This window comes from Trichechus manatus, unplaced genomic scaffold (assembly GCF_000243295.1).
Source record: "Trichechus manatus latirostris isolate Lorelei unplaced genomic scaffold, TriManLat1.0 scaffold00015, whole genome shotgun sequence".
NCBI classification, from domain to species: Eukaryota; Metazoa; Chordata; class Mammalia; order Sirenia; family Trichechidae; genus Trichechus; species Trichechus manatus.
In genome coordinates, this window is record NW_004443951.1 from 21,143,666 (window position 1) to 21,160,369 (window position 16,704).

At 54.3% G+C, this 16,704-nt stretch overlaps 2 protein-coding genes across 2 annotated transcripts in view; one reads left to right on the plus strand and one right to left on the minus strand.

The window, feature by feature from the left end:
* The first annotated feature begins 8,242 nt into the window (after positions 1-8,242).
* COL8A2 (collagen type VIII alpha 2 chain) lies at positions 8,243-11,298 on the plus strand. The gene is made up of 2 exons (XM_004371943.3): positions 8,243-8,317; positions 8,967-11,298. The coding sequence occupies exons 1-2, from the start codon at positions 8,263-8,265 to the stop codon at positions 10,883-10,885; spliced, it is 1,974 nt and encodes a 657-aa protein (XP_004372000.2). The 5' UTR covers positions 8,243-8,262; the 3' UTR covers positions 10,886-11,298.
* Positions 11,299-12,909: 1,611 nt separating this feature from the next.
* ADPRS (ADP-ribosylserine hydrolase) overlaps positions 12,910-16,704 on the minus strand; it is a 7,760-nt gene continuing 3,965 nt past the window's right edge. Inside the window, exons 4-6 of the mRNA XM_004371944.2 lie at positions 16,454-16,638; positions 15,992-16,092; positions 12,910-15,368 (exon numbers count right to left, since the gene is read on the minus strand). Of these exons, the coding sequence (XP_004372001.1) occupies positions 15,076-15,368; positions 15,992-16,092; positions 16,454-16,638 (579 nt within the window). The 3' untranslated portion in view covers positions 12,910-15,075. The remainder of the gene's footprint in view (positions 15,369-15,991; positions 16,093-16,453; positions 16,639-16,704) is intronic.

Consider the following 16,704-nt stretch of genomic DNA (forward strand, 5'->3'; position numbering starts at 1 on the left):
TTTGTTGGAGTATATGTAGGACATATTGAAGGAAACAGAGAGAAGCTGGGGGCTGAGAGAAAGACTTGTTAAGAGACTGTTATGATAGTCCAAGGGCGGATTTGGCAGTTTTTAAGAAATTAATTTCTGTGTGGCTGGGATGTGCCTGGCACTGGGGCTGTGTGTTGGGGGATTACAAGGTCCGTATTAGGACAGAGGCCATGGGGAAGGAAGGAAAGGGACAGAAGTGCGAGAAGTAGAGGAGACAAATTCCACAGGATTGGATTGGGGGCTGGAGGGGAAAGGAAATAGGGCTGCCATGTATGGTTGTGCAGGCTGGTTACTGCACAAGGGCACCCAGGAAAAGTAGTAAGTAGGGGCTGAGTTCATCGGAAGGTTGCTGTTGTGTGCGGTCAAGTTGATTCTGACTCATAGTGACCCTACAGGACCGAGGAGAACTGCCCCATAGGGTTTCCTAGGCTGAAATCTTTACAGAGGCAGATCGCCAGGTCTTTTCTCCCATGGAGCTGCCGGTAGGTTCAAACTACCAACCTTTTGGTTAGCAGCCAAGCACTTAACCTTGTGCCACCAGGGCTCCTTCTGTTGGAAGGAGGGGTGCCCTTTTCTAAGTGCACCAAGATACTGTATGGGCTAGAGAGATTTCTCACTGCCCTGTAAGGAAGGAAGAATCAGACGTGATGTCCAGATTTCTGGTCTGGACATCTGGGCGTGGGGGAGAAGCAGGTAATGGGGAGAAGGTAATGAGAGCAGTTTGGATGAAGGTATCTAGGGACAGCCAGACAAAAATGCTCAGCTGATAGTTGAACATAAGAGTCTGGGGCTCGGGCTCAGGAGAAGTCGGACCTGGAGACAGATGTGCGAGTCCTTGGTGAGGGGCTGGAGTTGTGGGAGCTGGTGATTGCTAAGAGCCTCAGGAGAACCATGAAAGAGATGAGGCCTGATCCAGCTGCTTGGGGCAAGCCTGGGTCTGCAGAGTGGGCAGAGGCAGGGAGCAGAGAATGATCTGGGAAGGAGCCTTTAGAGGAGGGAGGAGAGCAAGGTCACAGGCAGGATTCAGTCCAGGGGAGAAGGAGCCACCTGGGGAGTGAAGGGGTGAGGGGCGTGGGGAGTGGTGAGGGCTAGTTCTTTCAAGAGGCTTGGCTGAGAAGGGATGAAGAGAGATGAGGGTATCTGGGGAAGGCAGGGATGGATTACCCAATAAGCAAGGTATAAAGGGGCTTAATTGTGCTGCTTGCTAATCTGTTGTGCACAATTTCACCTGGGTTTCACCACCTCTTTGATGAAACTCTGACATGGTGAAACCCAGGTGAAGTCGTGCACTACAGATTAGTAAGTAAACACAATTAAGCCCCTGTGTACCTTGCTCACTATAAGTCAGTGCATACCGTGCCTACTAGTTAATCCGCCCTTGGGGGACGGGGTATCTGGGGAGGGTATGTGGACATGAGGATGGAGAGGCTGAAGATGGAGGGGGCATCCCAAGGAAGAGGTGTGGAGTGAGAAGGTTGGATCTTGAGTGGGAAGCATAACTCCCTTTCTCTGAGACTCAGTTTCTACAAGCTGGGAGAGAGGGGGGAGTTGGGCTCAGGGACCCTGGAGAAGTCTGGAGGTTTCCGGCTGGGCAGTGGGGGTAGGGGTGGGCGTCATGCCCAGTGGGTGAGGAGGGCAGCTCCTCTGCTCGTCCCTCAGATCCATAACTGGAGCGGGGCTGGGGGTTGGGGTGGGGTGGGGGAGCAGGCTGTGCTGTCCCCCACCCCTACCCTGTCTGCTTCATCTCAGGACCATTCAGGGAAATGGCCTAGAAGGCCAGAAAATTGACTTTAGGAGTCTATCACACAATGTCCTGGCCTTTGGCAGCAAGTCATCTGAATTTTTAAAGGGATGGGAATGGAGATGTTGCTTTGCTGCAGGAGGAATTGCAGTTAGACTGAAGGATGGACTTCCTGACGATCAGGTATGCAGGATGGAGCAGCAGAGCTGGAGGGGCTGGTAGCTCAGATCATCTCAGTTCACCCCTTTACAGATGAGGACACTGAGGTTTAGAGAGGTTAAGTTACTTGCCCAAAATTAGGAAGATGGTTAAGTAGCTGTGCTGGGGTGGGAGCCCAGGGGCTGCTGGGTCCTAGATAGGGGGACCTTAGCAACAAAGGCTTCTCACCTATTGAGGTGACAGATGCAGGACTGGAAAGAGAGGAGGAGAGAGAAAGAAATGAGTCAGGGCCAGAGACCCAGGGAGAGAGCCGAGAGCAAGGATGGTGAGTGGGGAGACAGGAGGCACCAGCAAGCAAGTGGGGCAGCTGGATCCCGGATCCCGCAGAAATGTCTCCATAACAGGAAGCGTCTCATAACATACCTGTGGTTTGGCCAGGCCCAGGGGCTGCCCAAGCGCTCCCCACCGCTCCCTCAGCTGCGTCTGGGGTGGGGAAGCTTAGAGAGCAGGAGCCTGCAAAGAGCCGAAGAGCCGCCACCCACCCAGAGGGAGACTGCTGGGGCCTGCTTGCCCAAGTCTCAGGCCCTCCTTTTCATCTGGTCCTCTGACAGCTCATCTGTGAAGTGGGATGGGGAGTGGGCAGGTCAAGTTCCATGGGATCCCCCTTGCCCCCTCTACTCGTCACCCCTGGGACAGGCCCTTTGAGAGAGGGGGCGGGTGGGAAGGGATCACTGTTAGTGGGTGCCCCTTTCCTCCTCCCTCAGCCATGTCCATGGGGGAAAGGGGCTTCTTCCTGCCAGGGTCCATTTGCCCCATGGACTGAAAGGCCCTGGAGAACTACCCGCCCTGGGCCAGCTTCCTCGGCCTCCCTGGGAGGAGGCCCAGGCTGCCACAGAAACGCTGACTTGGACGAAATGCTGTTTTACGGGGATTTGTTGAAAAGGGGGAGAAATCTCCGTTAAGGATTTGCAGCTGTCCAAACACCGCGTCTACCCCACTGCCGCCATAGCTCAATCCCCTGAATCAGCGTCTCCTATATGTGTCCCACCTCGGGCTCCCCCCGCTCCCAGCTACCCTGGCTCCTGCCTTCGCTTCCCAAGAGGTCACCAGAGAAGGTGATGTCTTGCCAAAGGTCATACAACCAGAGTGGGCAGAGCCAGGTTGAGCCTCGGGGCCCTCCTCCTGGCCCCTGACCCCCACCTGGCCTAGGGGCAGCTCTCGGGCCTCCTTTCCCCATGGGGAGATCAAGGAGCAAATGAATTTGTTGTTCTCCTGTGTGCCCCTCTATTCCCGGAGCTGGTCCTTAACTAAAGTTCTTTGATTCAGGCCATGGGACTCTCCCGCCTCTTCTCCTTCTAGCCCCAATGAGGGGATGAGCCCCTCTGGGCCTGGAGAGGGCCCCCTGGGTGGGTCCCACCCAAATCTGTGCAAAGCCTGAGGAAAGGACCCAAGGAATTATTGGTTTGCTCTTTATATTTGATGGCGAATCGAGTTTGTTAAATATGGAGCATCACTGGCCGCTGTGAGTCGGAATCGACTCGACGGCAGTGGGTTTGGTTTGTTTTTTTCTTTTCGCTGGGCGCCAGCCAGGCCCTGAGCTGGGTGTGGAGTGCGGGGAGCTGGCAATGGAGAGAGTAGGAGAGCTACAGGAAGAAAGAACTATAACAGGGACCCACAGGCAGCAGGAGCCCAACGGAGGCTGAGTCAGGAAGAGTTAGTCAGGTAGAGAAGCAGAAGTGGGAGCAGAATGCGCCCAGGCTGGAGGCCCAGGAGCCTGGTGTGCGGTGGGAGAGGGGAGGGGTGACACTGAAAAGGAGGCAGGTGGGCACTGGGGTGCAGGGGGCCCAGGCACCTTGGCTTTGATGGTGGTTGGGTTTAGGGGGTGATCCGTCCCACTTGGGCTGCCACATTGTACAACTCCAGGGGTATCATTTCTTTTTATGGCCCCTCAACCAGGTGCTCGCTTCCACCTGGACTGGCACATGCCAGCCTCCCCTCCAACTAGGAGTGCAGTGAGCCTTCTTGAATCAAACCCACCCACGGGGCGGCTTGGAGGGAGAAGGAAGCTCTCACAGACCATCTTGCGCTCTCCCAGGTCAGATGACCAGTGCGGAAGGGGCCCTTCTCTAGAAGGCTCTGGGGAAGGGGAAGTTGCTTTTATTTTTCTTTTTTTATTGTGCTTTAGGTAAAAGTTTACAGAGCAAATTAGTTTCTCATTAAACAATTAATACATTTACTGTTTAGTGACATTGGTTGCCAATCCCGCAATGTGTCAACACTCTTCCCTTCTAGACCTTGGGTTCCCCGTTTCCGTTCGTCCAGCTTTCCTGTCCCCTCCTGGCTTCTCGTCCTTGCCCCTGGGCTGTGTGCCCCTTTAGTCTCGTACACATGGTTAGGCTACATGTGTTACTGTTTGTTTCACAGGCCTGTCTAATCTTTAGCTGAAGGGTAAACCTCAGGAGTGACTTCAGTACTGAGTTAAAAGGGTGTCTGGGGGCCATACTCGGGGTTTCTCCAGTCTCTGTCAGGTTAGTAAGTCTGGTCTTTTTTTGTGAGTTAGAATTTTGTTCTACATTTTTCTCCAGCTCTGTCCCAGACCCTCTTTTGTGATCCCTGTCATAGCAGTCAGTGGTGGTAGCCAGGCACCATCTAGTTGTGCTGGACTCAGTCTGGTGGAGGCTGTGGTGGTTGGCTCTATTAGTCCTTTGGGCTAATCTTTCCCTTGTGTCTTTGTTTTTCTTCATTCTCCCTTGCTCCAGACGGGATGGACCAGTAGATGTATCTTAGATGGCCGCTCACAAGTTTTTAAGGCCCCAGACGCTACTCACCAAAGTAGGATGTGGAACATTTTCTTTATAAACTATGTTATGCCAGTTGAGCTAGATGTCCCCTGAGAGGAAGTTGCTTTTTGAGCACCTACCCTGCTCAGGAGTAGACAGAGAGTGTGGTGGGTAGGGGCTGAGACTCAAGAGTCAGACTGCCTGGGTGCAGGTTCCGATGGTGCTGCTTATTAGCGGGTGATGCCTTGCCCCAGTTTCCTCATCTGTTAACATGGGGATGACATAATCTCTACCTCACAGGGTTGTATGAGGATTAAATGTAAAGCACTCAGGGCCTGGCAAATGCGCCATCAGCAGGAGGAGATAACCTAGTAAGCAAGGAGAACAATTGTAGTAAACAGTTGCTCACTACAGATTAGTAAGTAAGCACAAGTAAGCCCATGCTTACCTTGCTTACTGGGTCATCTGCCCCTGTCAGGGATTGTAAATTTGAAAAGAGGTTTTGATTCTGTAGGAAGATGCTGTGGGCTTGGGGGAGAGACAGATGCCAGCCGTACCTAGAAACAGAATCTTGATGTGGTGAAAAAATGTAAAATTGTAAACACTCTGCTTACCTTGCTTGTGAGATTATCCGCTCCTGGCCATCAGCCTTACCTTATGGGCCAGCCCTGTACAGCATGTCCTCATTTAATCCTGGCCTCAGTCCTATCACAGAGAAGGCAGGTGGTCTGTGTGGAGGGCAGGCTCCGCGGGAGGACTCAGCTCTCACACTTAGCAGTCATGGAAGCTGGGCAAGCTTCTTAGTCCTCGCTTGTGTTTCTACATCTATGAAATGGGGGACAGTAATTTTTAATATATATATATGTATATATATATTTTTTTTTATTGTACTTCAGGTGAAGGCTTACAGAACAAATAGTTTCTCATGAAACAGTATTACACATGTTGTTTTATGACATTGGTTAACAACCCCACAACATATTAACCCTCTAACTTCTCAACCTTTTTTTCTTTTGGTGAAAATACACATAGCCAAAGATACACCATTTCAAAAATTTCTACATGCACAGTTCAGTGACATTGACTACACTCTTCCAATTGTGCTGTTACTCTCACTTAAGATGAAGGCTTCCAGAACAAAATAGTTTCTCATTTAACAGCTACTACACATGTTGCCCCATGACAATGGTTAACAATCTTACAACACATCAACAATATCCTTACTCAACCTTGGGTTCCCTATCACCAGCTTCCTTGTCTCCTTCTGCCTTCTGGCCCTTGTCACTGGACTCCTGTACCTCGTTAGTCTCATTTGGTTTTACGGGGCTGTCCACTCAGAGGGATAGTAATTTTATGAGCCTCATGGGTCTTTGAGAAGAGTGAGTGAGATGAAGCCTGGGAAGCCCTGAGCAGCACAACCTGGCTCGTGTGGTCGGGTTTACTAATCTGCTGAGGTTCGGGTAGGTTGAGTGACCTGCTCAAGGTCACAGAGCAGGTTGGTGATGGAGCTGGGATTAGAACCCGGGAGTTGGGTACACTGACCTCCCCCAGGGCCCTCGGGAAGCCCCGTATGGTACTGAGCCTGAAGGAACGCCCATCTGCAGCCCCAGATGCAGTCCAGCACGAGGGGGGGCTTTGTTCCTCACATGCATCCCTGTGTATGCACAACACACCCCAACCACCCCTCCACTGCCAAGGACAGGTGGGAGGTCCCTGGATGCCAGGGGGAGGGGGACTTGCCCTGGGTGTGAAGAATGCCAAATAGTCCCTCATTCAAATGTTGACAGGTGCCTACCCCACGCCTGGCAGGTTTCTTTAATCATCACAGCAGCCCCGAGAATCAGGTACTGTTGTTATTCCATTTTTTAAATAACAGCTTTATTGAGATACAATTCACATACCATGCAATTAACCCATTTAAAGTGTACAGTTCAATGTTTTTTCATGTATACACAGAATTTGTGCAACCATCACCACAATCAATTCTAGAACATTTTTATCACCCCTCAAAAAACCTTGTACCCATTAGCAGTCACTCCCCATTCTCCCCTCCCCACCAGCCCCTGGCAACCACTCATCTACTTTCTGTTTCTACAGATTTGCCTGGAATCATAAAATATGTTTATTTGTTTTTTGTTACTGGTTTCTTTCACTTAGCATAATTGTTCAGGATTCATCCATATTGTAACCTGTATCAGAGCTTCATTTCTTTTTATTGCTGAATAATATTCCATCACATGGATATACCATTCATCAGTTGATGGACATCTGGGTTGCTTCCATTTTTTGACTGTTACGAATAACTCTGCTATGAGCATTTGTGTACAGGTTTCTCTGTGGACATGTTATCCCATTTTACACATAAGAAAATCAAGGCTCAAAGACTGAAAACCTGTTGCCCGAGCTCACCCAGCTGGTGAGTGAAGGACTCAAGGTGGCTGTCTGAATCCAGAGCCCTTGCTTTTTCCCCGCCCAGGCTTTGTCTCAGAGCTGAGCCAAATGGTGTGACAGGGATAGGTCTGGGGTACAAAGGAGTGAAGGCTTAACTGTTGGAAGGCTTCTTAGAGGAAGAGGTGACAGCTTCCCTGGGCCTTGAAGGATGAGTAGGAGTTTGCCAGGTAGAGAAGAAGGGAAGAACATTGCAGAGAAACAGCAGGTGCAAAGGCTTAGAAGTGTGAGGCTGCCTGGTGTCTGGGAGCTGCATGGAGTTATTTTTTGGGCAAAGGTGTGTGGGGATGGGGTAGGGGAGGGACAGAGAAAGGGCTGGTGGGAGCAGTGGTAATGGCTGGAGACATGGGCACAGATTAGATTAAAAAGGCCTTGAATATCATGCTAAGCACCATGGACTTGATCCTGAAGGCAGTCGGGAGCCCTGGGAGAGCACCAACATAATGTGGAGACAAACAGACCGAAGTCAAATCCCAGTTTGGCTTCTTAGTGTCCTTTGCTTTCGTTTTATCATCTGGAAAATGGGAATACAATAGTAATACTTCGTTGAAGTTTTGTGAGGACTAAATGATTTTGTATCTCAGAAGAGCTTAGCCTAGCACCTGCAGAAAGCCCAGGAAATGATCAGGGGTGTTATCCTCAAAGGGTTTTTAGCAGGGGTGTCTCACTTTGAAAGGTGGGTCTGGCTGCAGGGGGTGACTGGTTTGGGGAAGACAGAGAGGAGGCAGCTGTCCAGGTGAGGCTGGTCTCAGGGAGGTGCGGTGGGGATGGAGAGAGGTTTGGGAGAGGTTTAGGGGTAACTTCTGCAGACCCCTGAGACTTTGGGAATTGCTTGTGAATGCTATCTAAATTCTGATCTTTTTGTGAACCCCTGGCCAGGTGCCAGACCACGCAGGAACTGGCCTGATGACCCCCTCTCTTCCTCCCTGCAGCAAGCCTGGGGACGCCATGCGGGGAGCTCTGACTCCCCCGTCTCCACTGCCACCGCCACCGCCACCTCTGCTGCTGCTGCTGGTGCTGGTGCTGGGGAGCGGGCCACAGGCAGCTACGGGCGGCGGGGCTGGTGGGGCAGCTGGCTATGCCCCAGTGAAGTACGTGCAGCCCATGCACAAAGGACCTGTGGGACCACCCTTCCGTGAGGGCAAGGGCCAGTACCTGGGTGAGCGTTTCCCCACTCCACAGCTCCTGGCCCTGAACTTCCAGCTTCCTCGACCCTTGACCTCCACCAGACCCCGCCCCCCCCAACCAGGCTCCCTAACCCTTAACTCAGCCCCTCAGTCTCCACCAAAGATCTTCCCATCCCCCCTTTTCTTCCTTATGCCGGTCTAGGATCTCCCATCCCTGGTGTGTCTGGAAGCAGGGTACAGCTGGCTGGCAGAGATGGTCTTCAGATGTGGGGGTGGGAAGGTATATGGGGAGGTGGGGAGGGGTTCTGGCCCCACGGCCTGTAAGGTGGCCTGCTGGTGCTACCTGGTGGCCCATTCCACTCCCAGGCCATGAAGTGATGAGAGTCCCTTACCCGAAGCTCTTGGGTAAAACCATGCTTGGGTAGGTTGGGTACTAGGAGCCCTGGGTAAGGACACCCAGCAGGCCTCAAGATGGCCACTGGGTCACACCCCCAAACTCCATCTTCCATGAAGTCAGGGAGCGGTGTGCAGAGAGGGCAAGATGGAGTAGTCTTTGTGAGCAGATACAGAGGCTTGCCCCCTTCCCAGTGTACCCCATATGGGTATGGGGGAGGGGGTAGATGGGGCCTCTGTCCCTACTGTCCCAGCATCTGACTGTCCCCCTCTGTGTCTCTCTCTCAGAAATGCCTCTACCGCTGCTGCTGATGGACCTGAAAGGAGAGCCCGGCCCCCCTGGGAAGCCTGGGCCTCGAGGGCCTCCAGGCCCCCCTGGCTTCCCAGGAAAACCAGGCACTGGAAAGCCAGGGCTACATGGGCAGCCTGGCCCCGCCGGCCCCCCTGGCTTCTCCAGGATGGGCAAGGCTGGTCCCCCAGGGCTCCCAGGCAAGGTTGGGCCACCAGGGCAGCCAGGGCTTCGGGGGGAGCCAGGGATACGAGGGGACCAGGGCCTCCGGGGGCCCCCTGGGCCCCCTGGCCTCCCTGGCCCCTCAGGCATAGCTGTCCCTGGAAAACCAGGTCCCCAGGGGGCACCAGGACCCCCAGGATTCCGAGGGGAGCCAGGGCCCCAGGGGGAGCTTGGGCCCCCAGGCAGTCGAGGCCTCAAGGGGGATAATGGAGTGGGCCAGCCAGGGCTGCCTGGGCCCCCAGGGCAGGGGGGTGCCCCCGGGGCCCCTGGCCTCCCCGGTCCAGCTGGCTTGGGCAAACCAGGTCTGGATGGACTTCCTGGGGCCCCTGGAGATAAAGGTGAGACTGGGCCTCCTGGGGTGCCAGGCCCCAGGGGGGAGCCTGGGGCTGTTGGCTCAAAAGGGCCCCCTGGGGTGGATGGTGTGGGGGTACCAGGGGCAGCAGGGGTGCCAGGGCTACAGGGCCCTGCAGGGGCCAAAGGGGAGCCAGGGATCCGGGGCCCCCCTGGCCTGATGGGCCCCACTGGCTATGGGATGCCAGGACTGCCAGGCCCCAAGGGGGACAGGGGCCCAGCTGGAGTCCCGGGGCTCCTAGGGGACAGAGGTGAGCCAGGCGAGGATGGGAAGCCAGGGGAGCAGGGCCCACAGGGCCTTGGGGGCCCCCCTGGACTTCCTGGGTCTGCAGGGCTCCCTGGCAGACGTGGGCCCCCTGGGCCTAAGGGGGAGGCAGGGCCTACAGGACCCCCAGGAGTACCTGGCATTCGGGGTGACCAAGGGCCCAATGGCCTGGCTGGGAAACCTGGACTCCCAGGAGAGAGGGGGCTTCCTGGGGCCCATGGTCCCCCTGGACCAACTGGGCCCAAGGGTGAGCCTGGTTTCACTGGCCGCCCTGGAGGACCAGGGGTGGCGGGAGCCCTAGGGCAGAAGGGTGACTTGGGACTCCCTGGGCAGCCTGGTTTGAGGGGCCCCTCAGGAATCCCAGGACTCCAGGGCCCAGCTGGCCCTATTGGGCCCCAGGGTCTGCCAGGCCTTAAGGGTGAACCAGGCCTGCCAGGGGCCCCTGGAGAAGGGAAGGTGGGGGAACCTGGCATGGCTGGGCCCACAGGGCCCCCTGGAGTCCCCGGATCCCCTGGACTCATAGGGCCTCCAGGGCCTCCAGGGCCTCCTGGCCCTCCCGGCGCTCCTGGGGCCTTTGATGAGACTGGTATTGCAGGCCTGCACCTGCCCAATGGGGGCGTGGAGGGCGCTGTGCTGGGCAAGGGGGGCAAGCCGCAGTTTGGGCGGGGCGAGCTGTCGGCACACGCCACGCCTGCCTTCACCGCCGTGCTCACCTCGCCCTTTCCTGCCTCGGGGATGCCTGTGAAGTTTGACCGGACCCTCTACAATGGCCAAAGCGGCTACAATCCTGCCACTGGCATCTTCACCTGCCCTGTGGGCGGCGTCTATTACTTTGCTTACCATGTGCATGTCAAGGGTACCAGTGTGTGGGTGGCCCTGTACAAGAACAATGTGCCAGCCACCTACACCTATGACGAATACAAGAAGGGTTACCTGGACCAGGCATCTGGAGGGGCTGTGCTCCAGCTGAGGCCCAACGACCAGGTCTGGGTGCAGATGCCCTCGGACCAGGCCAATGGCCTCTACTCCACCGAGTACATCCACTCTTCCTTTTCAGGATTCTTGCTCTGCCCCACATAACCCGTGAGGGGGCCCTGCTGCCCTGACCTCCTCCTCTTTAGTCGTAGAGAGACTTTTCAGTTACAAAGAATCTCCATTTAAAGAAAAAAACCAAAGGTGGAACAGAGGCGGCCGTGGCCTTGGCCAGAGGCGACTGACCTGCTTTCTCCCCACACGCGGGCTGAGACTGTTTCTGGAAGAGGCTGACCTGAGTTTCTCCCCGTCTCTCCCAAGTGTTTGTGCCATGTTGGGACTGGCCCCCGATGCCTGCCCTGCCTGGTCTGGAGGCAGGGTCCCAGGACACTCAGCTCAGCTATAGGAGACCGCCCCTGCCCGTGAGTCCTGGGCTCTGCTGGGCCGTAAAGGGTGCTGCTCCTTTGTGCGTCAGAGCTGGCAGGGCTGAGCTCCCCATCCACTGGGGAGACACGCTCTGAAGCCTGCCCTTCCTGCTGGGCCAAAGATGGCGCCTGCTTGAGGAATGGGCATGGCTTCCCCCATAGTCCTTGGCTGGGGCTCTTCCAGCTCCCCTGGCATCTCCAGCACATGGCATAGGCTTCTCTGAAGAACCAGGGGAAAGGGAGAGGAGGGAACCCATTGAGGTGGACATCCTGCCTAGACTGCAATCCCAGTGGTGATGCTGTGCCTCAGGCCTGTCCATGGCGGGTACAGCTGCATGGGCCTCTGCAGCCTCCTGGGAAGGGTCAACCCCTTTCACTGCTCCAGCCACAGCCATGGGGAAAGTTGTTTGTGAGGAGTAGGGTACAATATGGGGCAGGAAGCAGCTCTTTGCTTTATCTCCTCCAACTCCCACGCTGCCCCCGCCAGCATTTAAGGGCAGCTACACGTCAGAGACCAAACTCTGTTAAATGTCTAGCACAGGCCCTGGCATGAGGCAGGATCACCAATCACCAAACACGAGTGCCCGCCCTTTCTCCCTCTCACCTGCTGTGTGTGTGTGTGTGTCTGTGTGTGTGTGCGCACGCGCGTGCATGCGTGTGTAGGGGGTGGGGAATGCTGATTTTCTCACACAAAATTGTAAGGGGATCCTCGCTGCCCCGTGTGTGCGCGCGCGCGCGCGTCTGTGCGTGTGCATGCGTGTGTAGGGGGTGGGGAATGCTGATTTTCTCACACAAAATTGTAAGGGGATCCTCACTGCCCCCAACCCAGGTATCCCCAAGGTAGCCTCTTGTTTGACCAACGAGGTGCGCCCAAACTTGGGGATGAAGACGACTTCCACTTGCTTTTCTTTAGTAAGAGCCATACGATAGGTGTGTGTACTAGAGGGGTTAATCTGGGGCGGGGGGGGGGCTTCCTCTCCTCCGACCCTCTGGTTCCAATTTCCTGTTCTAAGCACGATTAGGGCCCAGGAGGCTTAGGCTTTGAGAGAAAGGGTGCCAAGAGGCCCCTCTGGAATGAGTTGGTTCTGGATGCCTCTGCCATTTTCCCCAAGCAGTGCTCCCATGCAGGAGACAGGATCCCCCTCCCATTCCCTCAGTCCCTAATTCCAGCTCAGTAGATCAAACTGAGATTAATGCTGGGGAAGGACAGAGGACATTCTTGCCATGCAAGGATGGCCGGTTTCCCCAGTAGCTCAAGGCCTTGTCCCCACCCCTGCCAAGCCAGCCCACTTCCCTATACCAAGTGTGAACGTGGGTCATTCAATATGTGATCTTGTGTGATCCTGGCAAACTCCAAACTGTCCCCGTTGAAAATGGAGGGTGACTGCTGACTTTTGACATGCTCCCGCAGGCCCCTTGCTAGTCCCCTACCCCTCCCCACTTCTCCAAACACAGCAGGCTATTTGACTGCTCATCTTAACTTTCAAAAGGAGAAATGAAAACCCAAACCTGCCCAAGTGACACTTTAAGAAAAGGTACTGGCTGGGATTCCTGGTAGGTTTCTTACTCCCAAACACCCAAAAGAACCAGCTAAGGAAAAAGTCTCAAACCATACCTGGTGGGGGTGTCCCTTGCTCAACCTCCTGCTTCCCTAGGTCAAAGCCACCAGAATCTGACCTATTAGGATTTCTGACTGGCAGAAACCAGCTTCCAATGTGAGCCCAAGGGGTCAAGGAGGGTACCAGGGGACAGACCCACACCACACACACATGCTGTGTCACAAAGCTGAGTTTCTGCCAAGTTTCATTCTTGAAGACTTTAAGGAGGGATGGCTGGTATTTCCAAAATGTTTAAGGAATCTTAGTTTCATATACCCACTTAACTGACTAGCTTTGATAAACATGTCAGGTTTTAATTACGAAAACTACGTTACCTTGTGCATTTTTATATTGATTCTTAATTTTTTTATTTTTTTTTAAGATTAAGATTTAAATGTTTGCCATTAGTAATTTCATTTCTAACCTGGTTTAGGAAGCCTAGTGTCACAGCAGATTGGGGAAAAATGCACTCGGGAATCCAAGAAAATGGGACTTCTTTTTGAAAAGAAACGGTACTGACTGTATCGACACAACCTCAATAAAACCTGTTGTATAAAACAGCACTGTGCTGACACTGGCCTGATGCAGAGGGAGCCTGAGCCTCTGGATTTCAGGGCGCCCAGGGAGTTCTTGAGGTCTTGCTGCATGCCCTCAGGAGCTGTGCGTTCCTCCGCAGCTACCCAACCCTGGGTTCTGTCACCACCACATCAGACATGCTCGATCCTCCCAAGCTGCCAAGGCTCTGCACCAAGTAAATGCTGAAAGGCATTTTAAGAAACCAAAGGAAGGCTGCGGTGGGAGCTGGGGGAGACGGATCAATCTTCCCTGGAACATTCCTGCAAGCACTCAGGGGTAGTGGAGCATGACAGCTGGCTCAGGGTCCCAAGCGCCAAGTTGCAACATCTGATACAAATTATGAATGAAATCATGACTCTGAGGGCAGGGCTGTGCCAGGTCCAATGCTGAAGACGGCTGGGGGAGCTGTCCAGGGCAGAAAGCACCTGTTTCACAGTCTGCACAGGGATGTCCCTGGCTCTGGGGATCTGGGACAGCAGACCTGTGGTGCACCCCAGCCTGGCTGAAAGTGGGCCAGCAGGACAGTCCTGAAGCCTCAGGCTAGCTGCAGGGCTGCCCGACTTCTCTCTTTATGGAAGCTGGGAAGGATGCTCAGAGTGTCCCCTCCCTTTCAATTTTCCTTTCCTCAAAATGGATGCTGTGCAAAACTTCCTTACGGGGCAAGGCCTTTAACTGGAGCCCAAGATGTAAAATGAGGCATACAGCATTTAGTCCACCCAAGGCATTCTGAAGGAATGTGCCCTCCCCACCTAAAAGCTGGTGATAGAAGGGGCCCTCTGTCATCTTTTACAGGGTTCCTTTCCTGGCCCAGCTGGGCCTGGGTCCTATTTGGGAAGCCATTTATGAAGTCAGGCTCTGAGAGGAGGGAAATCTGGCCTGTTCCTATCCAATGCTCCAGCAAAGCACTTGGCCCACCTGCCTGGGCCACTCTTGAGTGATCTTCAACTGGAAACACCACCAAATCATGCCTGCTCTGCCCTCCCTGGCCAAACAATGCCACCAGCTGGAAGAACTCCTGGAGGAGTCTATCTCAACACAGCAGCTCACTGTCTTGAGTTTTTATCTCCTGGGACAGCACAGCCCAGACAGAGAGGTGGTAGCTTGAGGAAGTCAGGCTGCCCGGGAAGAAGAATCTATTCAGGGCAGAAGAAACATGGAAAACGGTGGGATTTAACAAGAACTGTTTATTGCTCAGTGACTTCCACTGGAAGCTGTAATTAAACCCACAACAGCTAAGGGCCAGGTGTGTTATCTATATCAGCTAGATGCACGTACCTGTGTCCCTGATCCATACAAATGTGCTGCCTCAGGGGCCCTGTCTAGTCAGAGACAGGATTTCTGGCAAACCGGCTAAAACCTAACAGGGAGAAATGACGCTACCACAGACCATTTTCACTTCCCCAAATCCCATATCCTAGATAAGAAAAATGCCAGAAGTATTCCTCTAAAATGAAACCTGCCCTGGTTCCCCATGTCTTCTGGCTGAGGCACTGGAAGAGCTCTGAGGCTCTGCAACAAACCAAGAACCCAGCACCAGGGAGGCACCCCCCCCCCCAACTGTCCAATGACCTCCCCTAGAGACCCCAGGCCTAACCCCAGGAAGACTGAGGCAGGGGAGCCAAGCCGGGGAACCTCAGGGTTTCCAATTTCAGCTGTAGCTGGTCCCGCTGACCTTGGCAGAGCCCAGTAGCTGTGGCCCTCATAGACTCTTCTGGAAGACCCGGTGCAGACTCTGGGCCAGGATGTCTGTCTCCTCATAGCCCTCACAGCTTTGCTGCCAGCTCTCTGACACCTGTTCCATCCCGTAGTAGGCGCCAGCAATGGCCCCAGCCATGGTGGCGATGGTGTCTGTGTCCCCACCAAGTGAGATGGAATAGATAAGAGTCCTTTGGAGGCTGTTGAAGGTAGAGGGGATCTCGGGATCGGGCTCCATGCAGCGCAGGAAGCAGTAAATGGCGGTGGGCACAGATTCAAAGGCAGCAATACCATTCCCTGTGGGGAAGCCAGATTGTGGGGACTTGACTTACACCCTATGCGCTGGACTTCCTGACACGTGCCACAAGTCAAGACTCTCAGCTTCAAGCTGGGCTGTGATTAAGATCATAGGCTCTAGAGTTACGACTCCTTGGGTTCAAATTCTGGCTCTACCACCTAGGCTGTGTAACTGGCAAAGTTACTTAATCACTGAGATTCCCATATCTTTGATCTGATTCCTCCTCAGGGTAAAGACTGAGTAGTAAAAAGTAGTAAAGTGGATAACTCTTCCAGGGCTGCTGTGAGAATTACGTGAGATCATATATGTACAGCATTCTCCAGAGAGCCCAGCACACAGTAAAAGTGCTAAAATCACCAGTTACCAACACTAGCTATAAAAACTGGTGGCATGCTGCCATGTCTGGGTATATTATCTGTAAGGCTGAAGGTCAAGTAGCACCAGAGCAAGAAGGTGCTATGCTCACATCTCTACCAAGCGCCCTGCAGACCATGGCTCTGTCACATCAGCCCAGGACAAAAATGTGACGGCAGGAGTGACTCCACGGTCCCCTCCCCTCCCTAAGCCCAAGTCTGACCCTGAGGATGCCGGAAAGGGAATAAATTGATCAGGGTCTACCCACCGAGCTCAGCTACCACTTCCTCTCTGGTCACCGAGTCCTGCTCCAGAAGTTTTGCAATCTTCTTCAGTCGACTGGAGTACGGACGCTCTTCCATGCCCAACCTGGGAGTGTGAGGAGAGATGTCAGTGAAGTCAGAGCCAGCAGGGTGGAGACGCAGATGGGGAAAGGGGCTGCGTGTGAGGGTTAGGCGGATGTGGACAGGCTGTCCCCTGCCCCCGGGCCAAGGGGTGGGCTGTCCTGACAAGGAAAGAAGTGGTGGGAGAGGGCTAGGTGTGAGCAGGGTGCTATTCTCTGGGACCCTGACAGCCTTGACAGGAAAGGCAGAGAAGCTTCCTCCCAGGCCTCCCTAAAATCTACAACCGAAGAACAGGTTTCAGCCTTGTGGCAGTGCCACAGGCCTTCCTGTCACCGCGAACGCACACTCACGTCTACGCTTCCAGCCCTGCCTCCACCGGTACTCACTCCTTGGCGTCTGAGAGGGACTGGGCATCACTCTCCAACTTTTCCATGCGGCCCAGGAGCTGCTCGAGGAAGTGCTCACTGGACAATTCACCCTGCAAAGCTAGATGCACGGCCAGGGCCTGCAGGATGGCACCGTTGTAACCCAGGGAGGAGGCATGTGTCAGCTGGGCTGAGAGCCGGGCAAACTAGGGAAAAGACAGTGGAGGCAAAATCCACTGTTACAGAACCTGTGCCTGCCGCAGAAAAGAGAC

Excerpts from the sequence above, each read along its gene's own strand:
- COL8A2 (XM_004371943.3), top strand. The coding sequence starts at position 8,263 with ATGCACAAAGGACCTGTGGGACCACCCTTCCGTGAGGGCAAGGGCCAG. Across the intron at positions 8,318-8,966 it reads GGGCAAGGGCCAGTACCTGG|AAATGCCTCTACCGCTGCTG; the intron begins GTGAGCGTTTCC and ends TCTCTCTCTCAG.